At 41.2% G+C, this 13,151-nt stretch overlaps 1 protein-coding gene across 1 annotated transcript; it reads left to right on the forward strand.

The window, feature by feature from the left end:
- The first annotated feature begins 2,759 nt into the window (after positions 1–2,759).
- FICD (FIC domain containing) lies at positions 2,760–10,490 on the forward strand. The gene is made up of 3 exons (XM_029571262.1): positions 2,760–2,867; positions 3,252–3,587; positions 5,329–10,490. Exons 2-3 carry the CDS (start codon positions 3,320–3,322, stop codon positions 6,402–6,404), a joined length of 1,344 nt encoding a protein of 447 aa, XP_029427122.1. The 5' UTR covers positions 2,760–2,867; positions 3,252–3,319; the 3' UTR covers positions 6,405–10,490.
- Positions 10,491–13,151: the final 2,661 nt, after the last annotated feature.

The following is a 13,151-nucleotide window of genomic DNA, read 5'->3' on the forward strand; positions in this document are numbered from 1 at the left end:
AGGGTTTTAAGGCTCAGGGCTAATAGGGTAAAAGTGAGGCAAGCTAGCTAGGGGGTTTAGGAAGCCTTCTCCTTTACTGGGAGCGAATTGGGAAAAAGGCCTATTGCATCACTGCATGTACCTACTAAAATTCCCCATTTATGCGCTCGAGACAACATTCGTGCGCACATGCACGTGTCAATATAAAATCGTGCACACATATTCGCGCAGATAGCTGATTTTATAATATTTGCGCATGTTATAAAATTGGCGCGTCAATGTGCATGCGCGCACAGGTCAAATTTTACTTCTAAGCTTCTTCCTGAAGCTCTGACGCCTCCTCACTTCCTGTCAAGGCCTGTGTGGCTCACCCAGCAATGCTTTTTTTTTTTTTTTTTAACAAAGAGATCTCTGGAGAACACAGGGTGATTCACATAGCGGCTTTATGAACTGCAGAAGCCATGACAGGAAGCGAGGAGGAGCCAGTGTTGCAGAAAGGAGCTTAAAGTTTTTAATGCTAGGCTGGGAAACAGATGGAGAAGTGAGGAGGAGAAAAGCAGGGCAGGGGCGTGAGCAGACATCAAGGTCCAGGAAGTTAGAGCCGAGACTCAGGATGCCTCAGAGCAGACTCGGGGCACAGGCCTCATGTGCCCATAGCTAACGATGCTCCTATTTCTGATTTCAGTAAAATTAGTGCAATTAATATCACTCTTATCAAATGCTCTTGAAGAAATTTAAAGATTGTTTACCAACCCAAAAAGAGCAAGTGGGAAATTTTTGTAACTGTTCTAATTTAAGCAAAAAGAAAAGTTTCTTCTGCTATTACCACTTGATTATATTGCCTAACATAGGCTCTGAATATCTATCTCTATCTTCTATGGAGTTCTCCCTTAATTTATTACTGTTCCACTATACCTGTTTGATTTTATGAACTTCTATCATATCCCCTTTCAATTGTCTTTTTTCCAAGCTGAAGAGCCCCTACCTGTTTACCCTTTCTCCATAAGGCAGTCCTTTCCATGCCTTTTTTGGTTGCCCTTCTCTGTGCCTTTTCCAGCTCTGCAATATCTTTTTTGAGATGCAGGGTGACCAGAAATGCACACAGTACTCAAAGTGTGGTTATACCATGGATCGATATAGAAGCATTGTGATATTCTCTGTTTCTTTCCCAATAATCCCTAACATTCAATTTGCTTTTTAGATTGCTGCCAGACTCTGAACTGAGGATTTCAACATATTGTCCACAATGATATAACCCTTTCTGTCTCGTTTCCTCTGTGGTATACATATTTAGATCCTTAAGTTTCATCTCATAAAGATTTTGGTGTACCATTGTGTGCCACTTCCACTCTATAGATCTGACTAAATAAGTGTGCCCAGTTCTGCTGTCAATACAGCAGGGAAATGTGTGCATAACAGTTTGTGTACAGGTTAGTGCCCTTGCAAGAAAATCCCAAACTAATGAAAGCATTAGCTATTATCTCCCAGTGCAGAGAGATGTATTGGCTTATCCAGGGCTGGTGCTTCCATTAGGCAAACCAGGCAGTTGCCTAGAGCATCAAGATTTTGGAGGCGACAAAAAATCTTGCCAGTGTGAGGCCTAGAGGAGTGCTGTACCAGAGCCAATACCATCAAAGAAGGGAATGCTGTGCTGGAGCCACTTCTGCCACTGGCGCCATAGGTGAATGACCAAAGGCTCACCTACAGCACCAAATATGCTTGCACTAGAACTTAACTCCTAGTCTGAGGTGCACAAAAGTTTCCAGGGCTCTAATAGTGGTCTATGGACGGAAGCTGGAATTCCAATATCAGGATCTGTAGTTGGGATTTTATGTGCACAAAACGTTTTCTGCACTTGTATTTTTGTGTGCACAAATCATATTTTATTCACAAAAAAACATGATTTTTTTGTACACAAATTATGTTTTGTGCACACTAAGCATTGTATGCTTGCACATTTTCAGACTAGTGTACATACTATTAGCTTAGCGCCTCAGGAATGTGGGCGTTTTAATGCTCAGCTTGTTACATCGTCCCTCTATTTGGGAGCATTATGTATATTTGTATTTTGGTCTAGTAGTGCTATCCGAGTGTCATGCCTCATTAAGTATGAGGTCACTTGAGGGTGTTCACACTTTATTTCTGCGAGGATATTTATACTTATATTCTTATCTACATGTTAGCAGACAACGGATTTGATTTAACTACTCAATTGTCATGTACTCTGAAGCATTGCTTTTACCCACTTATTTTATTGCTATTTGGCACTGTATTTGTAGGCTGCCTTGTTTGCCATATTATTTGTATGAAATCGCTATGTGTCAAAAGCTGTTCTTTTCATTGCATTGATTTCAATAAAAGTTATTTAAAAATAACAAAAAAGTGCGAGGTCGTGGAATCTGTAGATATAGCTAAGCCTCCAGAACTCCAAGTGAGTTCCCTCTTAGGGATGACTTGTACAAACAGCATGAACACTTCCTTCTTCCTACTAATCATGCCTCTGCCTCTCCCATTCCCTGCAATACATTATCCAGTTCCTTTACAACCAGGATAATAAAAACTTTTTCCACTTCCGCCCCCCAGACTGTCCGCCAATCAGAGACTCACACGCGCAGACTGGCGCTAGTGACGTTATATCGCCCCCCCCCCCGAAAAATTAATAACTGGTAAATAGAAGCTGGCCAATCAGCGACTGCGTCGGTACCGGAATCGGCGCTTCCCATAGGCTGAGTCTAGAGCGGCGGGCCCTGACGGATGAGCTCCTCAGCGGAGCGAGCGTGGAAGGGAAGTGGGCGGGGTCACCGTGAGACGGGTCAGGGTTTGCGGCGGGGGTGGGGCATTTCCCTGGAGGGACGAGGTAGCTGTGTGGCCGTCGGCCCGGACGCTAGGTATGGCGGGGCGATGGGACAGGAAGGGTGCCGCTCCCTCAAACAGGAAATCCCGTGGCGCAGCCCGGGATCCTGTGCTTTTACCTCCCCGGTGGGTTCTTGCTGACCCAGGCCCCTGGGAGGGCTCCGCCGTCCCCTCTCATTGCTTTGCGCTAGTCAGACAGAACCAAACCGGAGCTGCCACCTCTCTCTTTCCCTTAACCTCCTCCGAGGAGCTCTCTCCCACCCGCCGCTGTCTCCTTGTGCCACCGTTTCTCTCTCATGCTTTCCTGTAGGCGCTGAGAACTTGCTGCGGAAATTCAAGCTTGCATGCCTTTGGGATTGTCAAAGCAGTAACCGAGTGGGTTTCACTATGCTAAAAGAATGTTTTCATTGTTTGTTCAGATCTCAACTTAAATGGTGAAAAAAATGGTCCTCTTGCCCTGCCTGAAGTTGGATGAAATATCCTTTCGATGGCAGTCCTAGTCGAGAGCTGGATGACTGTCCGGAACTGGTGTGGATGGGTGGCACTGCTAGCAGTGCTAGTGGCATCCCTCCTGGTGGTGGTTCCGCCGGGAGGGATAGAGGACCAGTGCCACACAGCTCTGACAGGTCTTTCCTTGCTGAGATATACTCTGTGGGGAAGAAATGAGGTCTCCAAGCATCCTGGGCAGACGACTGGACTTGCTGTAGCTTCCACTGCCTTAGAACTACTGGTACTTAAACCCAAAGCCACTTCAGGTAAGGCGATGATGTGCATTCTTTGTTACTCGGTGAGCTAGCTTAACACATTTTCTTTTAGCACTGAAATTTACGTATTAGCCCTTGTGTTTGGGTTCCTTTGTAAAAGTCATTGTTAATGACTTGGAGACTTCCATATGGTTCTAGATTGAATACCATCAAGGTAAACATATAGGCTATTTATTTTTTTTTATGATGTCAATGAACTATAAAACAAGGGTCTCTTTATGGTGCCTTCATGGTTAGCTAGTTGGGAAGCAGGAGACAGATTTGCATGCACTGCCTCCACAGTTTGTAAATGTATCTCCTACTTATTAATTGTGGATATCATGAAAACCCAACTAGCTAGCTGCATGTGTCCCGAGGGCTGGTTTGAAATTCTCATTCCTACATAGGGTAAACAATTGCCCTGTTTGCTGCCAGATTTTCATTTCCATAGGGGGGTTTTCTTTGAAAATTAGCTTGTAGGCCCATGCATATAAAGCAATATTTTTCATGGATATCCTGAAAACCTAGAAACACAAGAGAATTTTAAAAGGCTGATAAAACCTACTTATGTTTATGTGCCTTTCCGGACACAACTCAATGACACAATCCAATAACTCCTAAATCACCTTGCCGTTTGTTTATAACATTTATCTATTTTGTATACTACATTTAAATTGTATATTGTTTAACCATTTTCTATCCTCTTTTCTATTTTTCCTACTCCAAGTTTGGCCACCTTGTTAAATGTAACTGTACCTTCTGTCACCACAGTTCTAGTTCTTTGTTCTTAAGTTCTATGTATTTTATTGCACCCCCATTCTATGTAAACCAGCAAGATATGTTTTCATGATTGCCGGTATATAAAAACTATAAATAAATAAATTAGTGTATACTGATCATCAAGCATAAAGGTTTTCTGTCTTGTTTTATTTGCACTTTTACTTTGTATCATTGCTTGCTTATTTCTAATCTCATCTTAATGTTTATTTGCTTTATGCTTGTTTTAAATAATTGTTTTTATTTGTTAAATTTGAATATGATTTGATTAGACCTATGATTATGATTTGATTAGACCTACAAAAATTTGTATAGGTAGTATAGAAAAGTTTTAAAATCTGCTGGGAATTTTCAGAGGACTGGGTTGAGATTCATTGCTTTAGAGGGACTGGCCTAACCTTGTTCCCATTGACCCTTATAATATTAATGGTATTTTTGGTTTTTACAAGTTGAAATAATTGAATTAATCTTGGTTTTGGCATGCAAAGAATCTTTTAGAATAAACTAGCAGTAAATTGATAGGCTTATGTTTTATAGTAACTGTTAAAAATGTAAGCAGGAGAATGGATAAAGAAGTATTTTGCATAATTTAGTCAGCGGTTAGAAGGAAATAAAGCACTAAAATTCCTTAAAAAAAACAAAGCAAAACAGATCTCCAGCTAAAATAAGTCAAGGGAAAAAAAGAGGCATTATTTCAACTCCAGTACTGGTGTGTCACAAACAAGTCTGGATTCCAGGATATGTACAATGACTATGAATGAGTTATATTTGCATGCACTGCCTCCACTGTATGCAAATATATCATGCATATTCATTAAGAATATACTGAAAACCAGACCCATTAGTGGCCTTGAGAACTCTGAATGCCACTGCTTCAAGGTTCATTAAAGTCTAGATGTTTCTTCATTTGTAATATTTGTATGCTTTTCTGCAGTGGAGACGATACAGTGACTTAACTAGTTTTGGTTTATTTTAGATGTCAAGTTAGAAGCCAAAGCAGCTGTGAACCAGGCCCTGGAAATGAAAAGGCAAGGAAAACGAGAAAAAGCTCACAAACTTCTCCTGCATTCCCTCAAGATGGACCCAGATTACGTGGATGCCATGACCGAACTGGGAATCTTTTTGGAAGAAGAGAAGGACATTATCCAAGCTGATTACTTGTACTCCAAAGCACTGATGATTTCCCCTTACAATGAAAAGGCCTTGGTAAACCGTGACCGAACGTTGCCCCTTGTTGAAGAGATTGATCAGCGGTATTTCAGCATTATTGACAGCAAAGTCAAAAAAGTGATGGCTATTCCAAAAGGTAGCTCTGCATTGCTTCGGGTCATGGAGGAATCCTATTATCACCATATTTTTCATACAGTGGCAATCGAAGGCAATACTCTAACCCTCTCTGAAATAAGGCACATCATTGAGACCAGGTATGCTGTTCCTGGAAAAAGCCTCGAAGAGCAAAACGAAGTCATTGGAATGCATGCTGCTATGAAATATGTAAATACCACGCTGGTGTCCAGAATAGGATCTGTAACCATTAGTGATGTTTTGCAGATACATAGGAGAGTGTTGGGATATGTGGACCCAGTAGAAGCTGGGAGATTTAGGACGAACCAAGTCTTTGTGGGGCATCATATCCCACCCCACCCGCGAGATGTTGAAAAACAGATGCAAGAATTTGTACAGTGGTTAAATTCTGATGATGCCATGAACTTGCATCCTGTAGAATTTGCCGCCTTAGCACATTACAAATTGGTTTACGTACACCCGTTTGTAGACGGGAATGGCAGAACTTCACGATTGCTAATGAACGTTATATTAATGCAGGCAGGTTACCCACCCATCACAATCCGTAAGGAGCAACGGTCCGAGTATTACCACGTTTTGGAAATGGCCAACGAGGGAGATGTCCGACCTTTTATACGATTCATTGCCAAATGTACTGAAACAACGTTGGACATGCTGCTCATCGCTACAACCGAACACGCCGTGGGTCTACCTGAAGCCAATCCTAACTTTTCTGGATGCAAGCAAACCATTCCAGTCAAAACGTAGATCTAACAAAATCACAAATGATACAGCTTTAACCTTTGAAGTAATGGTTAGCATTTATGACTCAAAGGAATTATAATGTTTGCTATAGGTTTTAACAGTCTCATCTTTTCAGCAATTTGAGCAAACGTTTTATCATGAAGTTAAGTAGTGTATATGTATAAACAAGTGGTAGAGTCCTTTTCATTAAAATATTTTTTCTCCGATCTTGGTACAGAGCTGGAAAGCATAGATTTGCCAATCCTGAGTTCTTACATATGTGTCCAGTCAGGAGTGTTAGGAACCAGTTGAAAACTTAATAGTGTTGAGAGAGTGAGGCCTTCCACTTCCTACCAGCGAGTTCTTTCTGGTAAGAATGAATACACTAGTGATGGACCAACATGCTAGAACCAGAAATGTGAGAATTTTGGAAATTTGTGGGCTTTTTTAAAATTGTTTGTATTGACTTCAATAAATTATTAAATTTAGAAAGCAAGAAAAAACCCATGGGAGGCAAATTAGTAGCTTTTTGGAATCTGTTATTTTTTTAGGGGGTGGTGCAGCTGAAAAAAATTTTCATTCATTTTGGGGAGGTGTTGTTTCATGTTAGTGTGCACTAACTGAAACAAAACAAACAGCATGTCCCTATTATTTTTCTACTCTAGATTATCTTTGTTAATGGAAGAATAAGAGTGGAGATAATGTCCCAGTGCTGGCCTTTTTCATAAGGACCCTTTGCTGGATAATGTACAACTAAACAAGTCAGTACTAGCCAGAGACCAGAGAGAGAGAGAGGTATCATTGAGTTACGATAACTTAAAAGCCACCCACAACAAGCACTCCTACTAGACGTCTGGCTTATTTACTGATTGCAGTAATTCTTCTGTTGGACCAACACAGGTTTAGTACAATCTGCAAAGAATCCAGACTTCACCAGGAACGAGTCTGCTAGTAGATTGCACTTCTAGATTATAGGAACTTTTATTATCTATTGCTTGTGGGATTTCTTGGCAGCTATTGTTACCATGGAGGGAATTACTCAGTGTGAGAGTAAAAAGATGGATTTGTACTTTCATGTCCGTGGAAGTTCATTTTAGATTGGGTTAGGGTGTTTGATTATAGTAACTACATATATTTGTAAAAATATATAAATCGGATGTAGGATTTGGTTATGACATGGCTTCATCTGTTTTCAGGGCCCCTTTCTACAGTATATTTGAACTAAAAGATTGTTTATTATTTGTTAGCAAAGTATTTATAGTATATATTGTAGACCAGTCAAAAGAGAAGAATCAGAGTGCTGTTCCAAGTAGTTAAAGTGGTGAATTTGTAAAAATCATATGCATAATGCTACACCCACAAACCGAAAGCTAGTATGAGCCAAGCTAGATTTTGGCTTTTCAAGTAGGAGAAAAAGAATCCCTGGTATCTGTATTGCTTTTACAAGCCTGAGACAGCTGCAGTGAATATTATGTGACTTGAACTGTTTTACAAGGATTGGGGGATACAGTGGGTTGGAGCTTTGGCCAGACAGGGTGCTTCAGTGGAACATAAACCTTAAATTGTGCAGGTCAGATTTTGCTGTCTGTGTGGCTGAGGATTTGTGGCGGTATTAGCCCCTGATTCTTCATGTTGGTTTTGTTCAGTCTTGGCTTGTAGAGAACAATTTGCTTTGTGTTCTCTTTATGCTCCATTTTTTTTTTTTTTTTTACATCTCTATTTAATATTTCTAATCTGTTTCCATTGCCGAGAGAGAGAGGAGTTTCAATTGTGCTGTGGCACAGGACACTGCACCTTGACAATAGAAGCATGCTTGTCTTTGATTAAGTAGCAGTTACTGTCAATAACCAGTTGGATCAAACAGAAACAATACAGTGCATTTCACTGTTTGCCAGAAACCTGTTGGACTCTTAATGTTCACACTAATGAGTTTTTTTTTTTCTCAAGCTGCAACATGCGTTGCTTGTGCCATTTAGTGAACAATGCATAAGTAATAGTCGGATCAGACTTCAGATGTTCTGTCTATAAAACAAGCATCTCCCCTTATGATTGGCCTGTTAATGGCTTCAGTTTCAAGGGCTTAAAGTAGCTGAATTGCATTATATATTAAATAAAAAGTTAGTGATAACAGTAATGCCACCCTTATTACATATTCAGCCAAAAGCATAAACTATCCAGTGAAGTTTAAAAAAAACAAAACAAAAATAATTTAAATTTGTATCTAAGTATGTGTTTTGTTTGTTTGTTTTTTGTTTTTTTTAAACCTACCCAAAGCTCCTTGAGCAGGAAAAAATAGCAAGTTTTTAAAACTAATCAGCATTCAGTGACCAAAATATTCAATGTTATGTTGCAGTAGGTCCAAGAAATTAGCTTTATTTCAAACTAATCGGGTGTAAAAACTATTTTAAAGTCAAAGCTCCTAGCTTAATTATTTTAAATCACCAGATGGTAGGCAATCAGACAGATTGTTGGATTGGCTGAAAACGTATTTATTTTATGTGCAGTAGGATGGAAACACTGTTACAGTGCAGGGGACTTCATGTTCTCACATTGGATGCTGCCCAATCGTATACATTTCTAGGAATGCATTTGAGTAATAAGGCGTGTATGCATATTAAGGAGAGGGCTGTATCTGTTCATGTACGTGTGTATGTGTCCGTTAAGGAACAGTGCAGACCAACGTGAGTAGATACTGCAAGCCTTTGCAGACTAAGGAAGCAGCAGTCCAAAGACTAGGTCGCCGCCCACAAAGAAGGCATTTGGAACTTCCTTGTCCTCCCAAACCTTGTGAAGAAGGCTGTAACACCTGCCTGACCCATGATAAATGTAGAAAAGAGCTGTCGGCCTACAAGGTTGATGAAAGCATGCAAGTTTAACTCTGGCCATCTGTAAGGCCCTGATTCCAGCTTTGATTTTGAGCACTATCTTCCTGCAGTGCAGAAGGTGTGTGTCCACACGAAACGTTAAGCAAGGTGTTCCATGTGGATTTTGTCATTGATGGTAGGTCCTGTGGATGAGCCTTCTTCTGGAATATACTACCATCGCTTTTGGGGTGGAGCAGAAAGCCGTGCACAAAACCTCTGAAAGAAAGAACAGCGAGCCAAACGCTGCTGCTGTGTGTGAAATCTTCCAGTATTTCTTATTTTACACTAGAAAGGTTGCTTCTGTATAAACAAAAATGGTCTTGGGCATGATACCAGGCATTTACAGGCCTATACTGTTCTTGAGTGTTGGCTAATTTAACCATTCTTCCTATCCAAGAGACTTTCATAGTCCTTCGTGGCTGAGACATTTCAATAGATAAAATTTAGCTTCGCTGTCAGCTGAAACTATCAAAGAGCATCCAAAATGGGCAGTTCACGGTGTTCCTTAACAGTTCTATCCAGGATCCACTTTTGATCTGTACTGAAAAACTTAGACCCACAACAGTGTTAGTCATTTTAAAATACCAAATCAGAATGTAATTTTTCACCACAGCTTTAATGTTGCGGAGGAGATGCTGTGTTTTAAAAGTACAACCTGTCTTCTAAGTTTCCGTTGAGACCTTAATGCTGTTTCATCTTAAAACCCCTTGTTGGTCAAGCCTGATTGCTTGGGCTCTACCAAGCTAAGGGTGCATTGCTGTGGATCAAAACTGGGGAAAAAGTGATTTTTTTTTTTTTTTTTAAAAGGACCGGGTGCATTCATCGGCTCAGCCAGCTAATTATACTGAACCTTTGATACTCCTTTTACAGTGAAGCAGCAGTAGATTGAGAGTTTTAGCTGCTTACTATACATTTTCAATTGTAGAGCACCCATGAATGTTTATTCTAAAGCAGTTAATTTTAAGTTAACCATTTGCATGACAAGGCTCTGTAAAGAGATGTATAGGACAGGCAAAAACCATTGTGCAAATGTCTAGCTTTCACGTACTTAGAATTGACAATGTGCATTGCCTCAGAAGTGTTGCATACCAGAAAGACAAGCAGACCTGGGCCTAGAATCAAGTACTGTTGTACAGCAGGGTAGTACAAATAGTAGTTTGCACTTTAGCTATTTGTGAAAATGTTATTTTATTAATAAAGTATGTAATATATATTCTAAAATAAATTATTTTGTTATTGAAAGCTGCACATAGTCTTTTTTTTCTTGATAAAATCCTTCTAGCAATAACACTTGTCCTTTTTTTTTTTTTTTTTTTTAGTGCTTATGTACAAATGCATCAGAAAATGTACCAGAATAAAATACATGAACATTAAATGCAATAATATTCAGCTAAAGTTTGAACTTATGTAAATCATCAAAGAAACCCAGAAGCTGTTTCATGCCACCCTTAGATCCTCCTCTGGTCTTTTGACTGGAAAGATAGTTTTGTTTGAACTTGATATTTCTTCTCGCTTCCACTTTGGAACAGATATCTGTTTTATACTGGCTATATTAGGCCTCCACTAGGCAAGCAGAAGTAAATATTGAGGGCTTGCTGATTCAAGTGTCATTAAAGGGATGCTTAGCACAGATAAACTTGTATTATTCCTGATTTTGAAAAAAAGTGAGGCTGTGCAGACACATTATTAACATCTGCTGTGTCCCCAAGGAGTAAGAAACGTATCAGAGGATCTTTTTGCATCACTCATTTTGATGTGATCCAGCACTGGCAACTGTCTGGAAAAATCCTGTGACTAAGAGTCCCACCTGGATAGCAAGACTTTCTGAAGGGGTCTCATATGTGCCTGTGCCCAGGACACCGGGTCGAATGCTGCTTGGAGTCCAGAAGCTGCAAATAACTCCACTGGATTCCTGCATCCTTAATACGGTTAAGCGAACCCAACATTTATTTTGTGTCAAAAAAGGCCCCCAGAGACTGGGCAGGCAGTAAGCTGTTCTTGGAGAAGTTCACCACCCATCCCAACTCCTGCAATCTCTACCAACCCTCCTGGTAGCTACCACACTCTTTTGTTCCACCTTTGCTCTTATGAGCCAATTGTCCAAGCAAGGGTGCACTAAAATTCCTTCTTTTCGCAAATTTGCTGCCACCATTACCATCACCTTCAAAAAGGCCCTTGGAACTGTTGCTAGAGTGAAGGGCAGGGCAGAATAGAAAATAGCTCCCTAGCACCACAAAATGAAAAAACCCTCTGATGATCCTTCCTTCTTGGAATATGGAGCTAGACTTCCACAGGGTCCAAGAATGTCAGGAAGTCCCCCTGCCTTGCCACCACTGTGACATTCTTCAGCATTTCCATCCTAAAATGGGACTCCCAGAGAAACTTGTTGACCTGCTTTAAGTTGAGAATGAGATGAAAAGACCCATCCTTGGGGAATATTGACCCTGACCCCATTTGTTTTGGAACTGGTATGATCACCTGAATAAGGAGTCGATGCTCCAAAGGTCAATCTTACCACATCATTTTTCCTGGCAGACTGACAAGCGGAAGTCATAAAAGTATCAGAAATAGGGGCAGGAAAATTCAAGAGTGTAGCCCTCAAAGTGTATCCAAAACCCAATAATCTTAAGTAATTTGGTCCTAACCCTGATAAAACTGCACTAGGCAACCACCAACCTCTCAAACCAAAAGTTGGGTCCCAAAAAAACTCATTGGGAAGATCCCAATGAGGATTCATCCTTCCTACCTCTTTTGGCCACGCAAAAGGACTGAAAACCTACCAAAGATGCAAGATCTCTGCACAGAGGAAGCTCTCCCCTGCTTGAATCTCTTGGGATTGTAAAACCTATTATGGGTCTGCGAGGAATGGGATACAGTGTTATGCCCATCCTCTGGAAGGCTCGGAAACTTGCACACCCCCATAGCCATCTTTTCAAGATCCCCCCCCCCCAAACAAGACAGTTGGACTCAGGACCAGTGGGTTTATGCTCCCCTGCGAGCAGATGGGAGACAGCAAGATGACATCACAGTATATATAGCCTTGCAGTGACCCCAGCCTGCCAGTATTCTCCGTCTCCAGCATTTCCCTATGGGGATTGCTTCAAGCTTTTAGGAAGGAGACATTTGAAATTCTAAATACAGGAAAAGAAAGCTTCACTCTCCTGCAGTGATACCTAAAGGTCCCTCCCCCAGTTGAGAATTCCTGAGGTGATTTCCGTGGTCCCTCAGAGGTGTGCCTTGGTCCAGTAGCTGGGTTTCCCGGCGTGCACTTAGCTGCTAGTTCAGCTGAAAGGCAACGGGGGAAGGAGGCCGAGCATAGCGGTAACAGCAGATGTTCTCTCCCCCTGCAGCTGGAGATCATTTCTGTACTTAGCCGGTAAGCGTTGAACTCGGGTAAGGTTAAAAAAAATAATTTTATCTTTAAATCAGAGACTGAGGGGTTTCAGGACTTCCTCCGATCTCTGTGCTCAACGTGCTGTACCGACATTCCTTCCTGTTGAGGAACTGGGCAGCCTGGCAGGCTGAGCGACCCCCACTGGGCTAGGTCCGCACTTAGGATTTTTTCTTGCACGCCGCAGTGGCGTTTTTTGCATGCTTCTGTGCATGCTCTGCTGCCCTGTTCAGGCTGTCTGTGTGCACAATGCGGCAGCTCTGCGCACACATTGGGTGCTTGGTTTTTGGGCATATATTTTATGCACACAAATTTTAAGTTGTTCACGTGTTTAGCGCTTATTTTTTGTGTGCATTTACCTTTTGAGCACAGGCTGTTCAGATGCACGTTTCCTGCTGCGATGGCACTGCTAAGCAAGAAGCCTAAGCATCTTCCTATTTGTGTTGCCTGTCATATTAGGGCTTCTCAGCTTCACCTGACTTCTAACCTGTGTCAGAGCTGCTCAGACGCTCAGGG

The sequence above is a fragment of the Rhinatrema bivittatum genome, chromosome 11 (genome assembly GCF_901001135.1).
Source record: "Rhinatrema bivittatum chromosome 11, aRhiBiv1.1, whole genome shotgun sequence".
In the NCBI taxonomy this organism is placed as follows: domain Eukaryota; kingdom Metazoa; phylum Chordata; class Amphibia; order Gymnophiona; family Rhinatrematidae; genus Rhinatrema; species Rhinatrema bivittatum.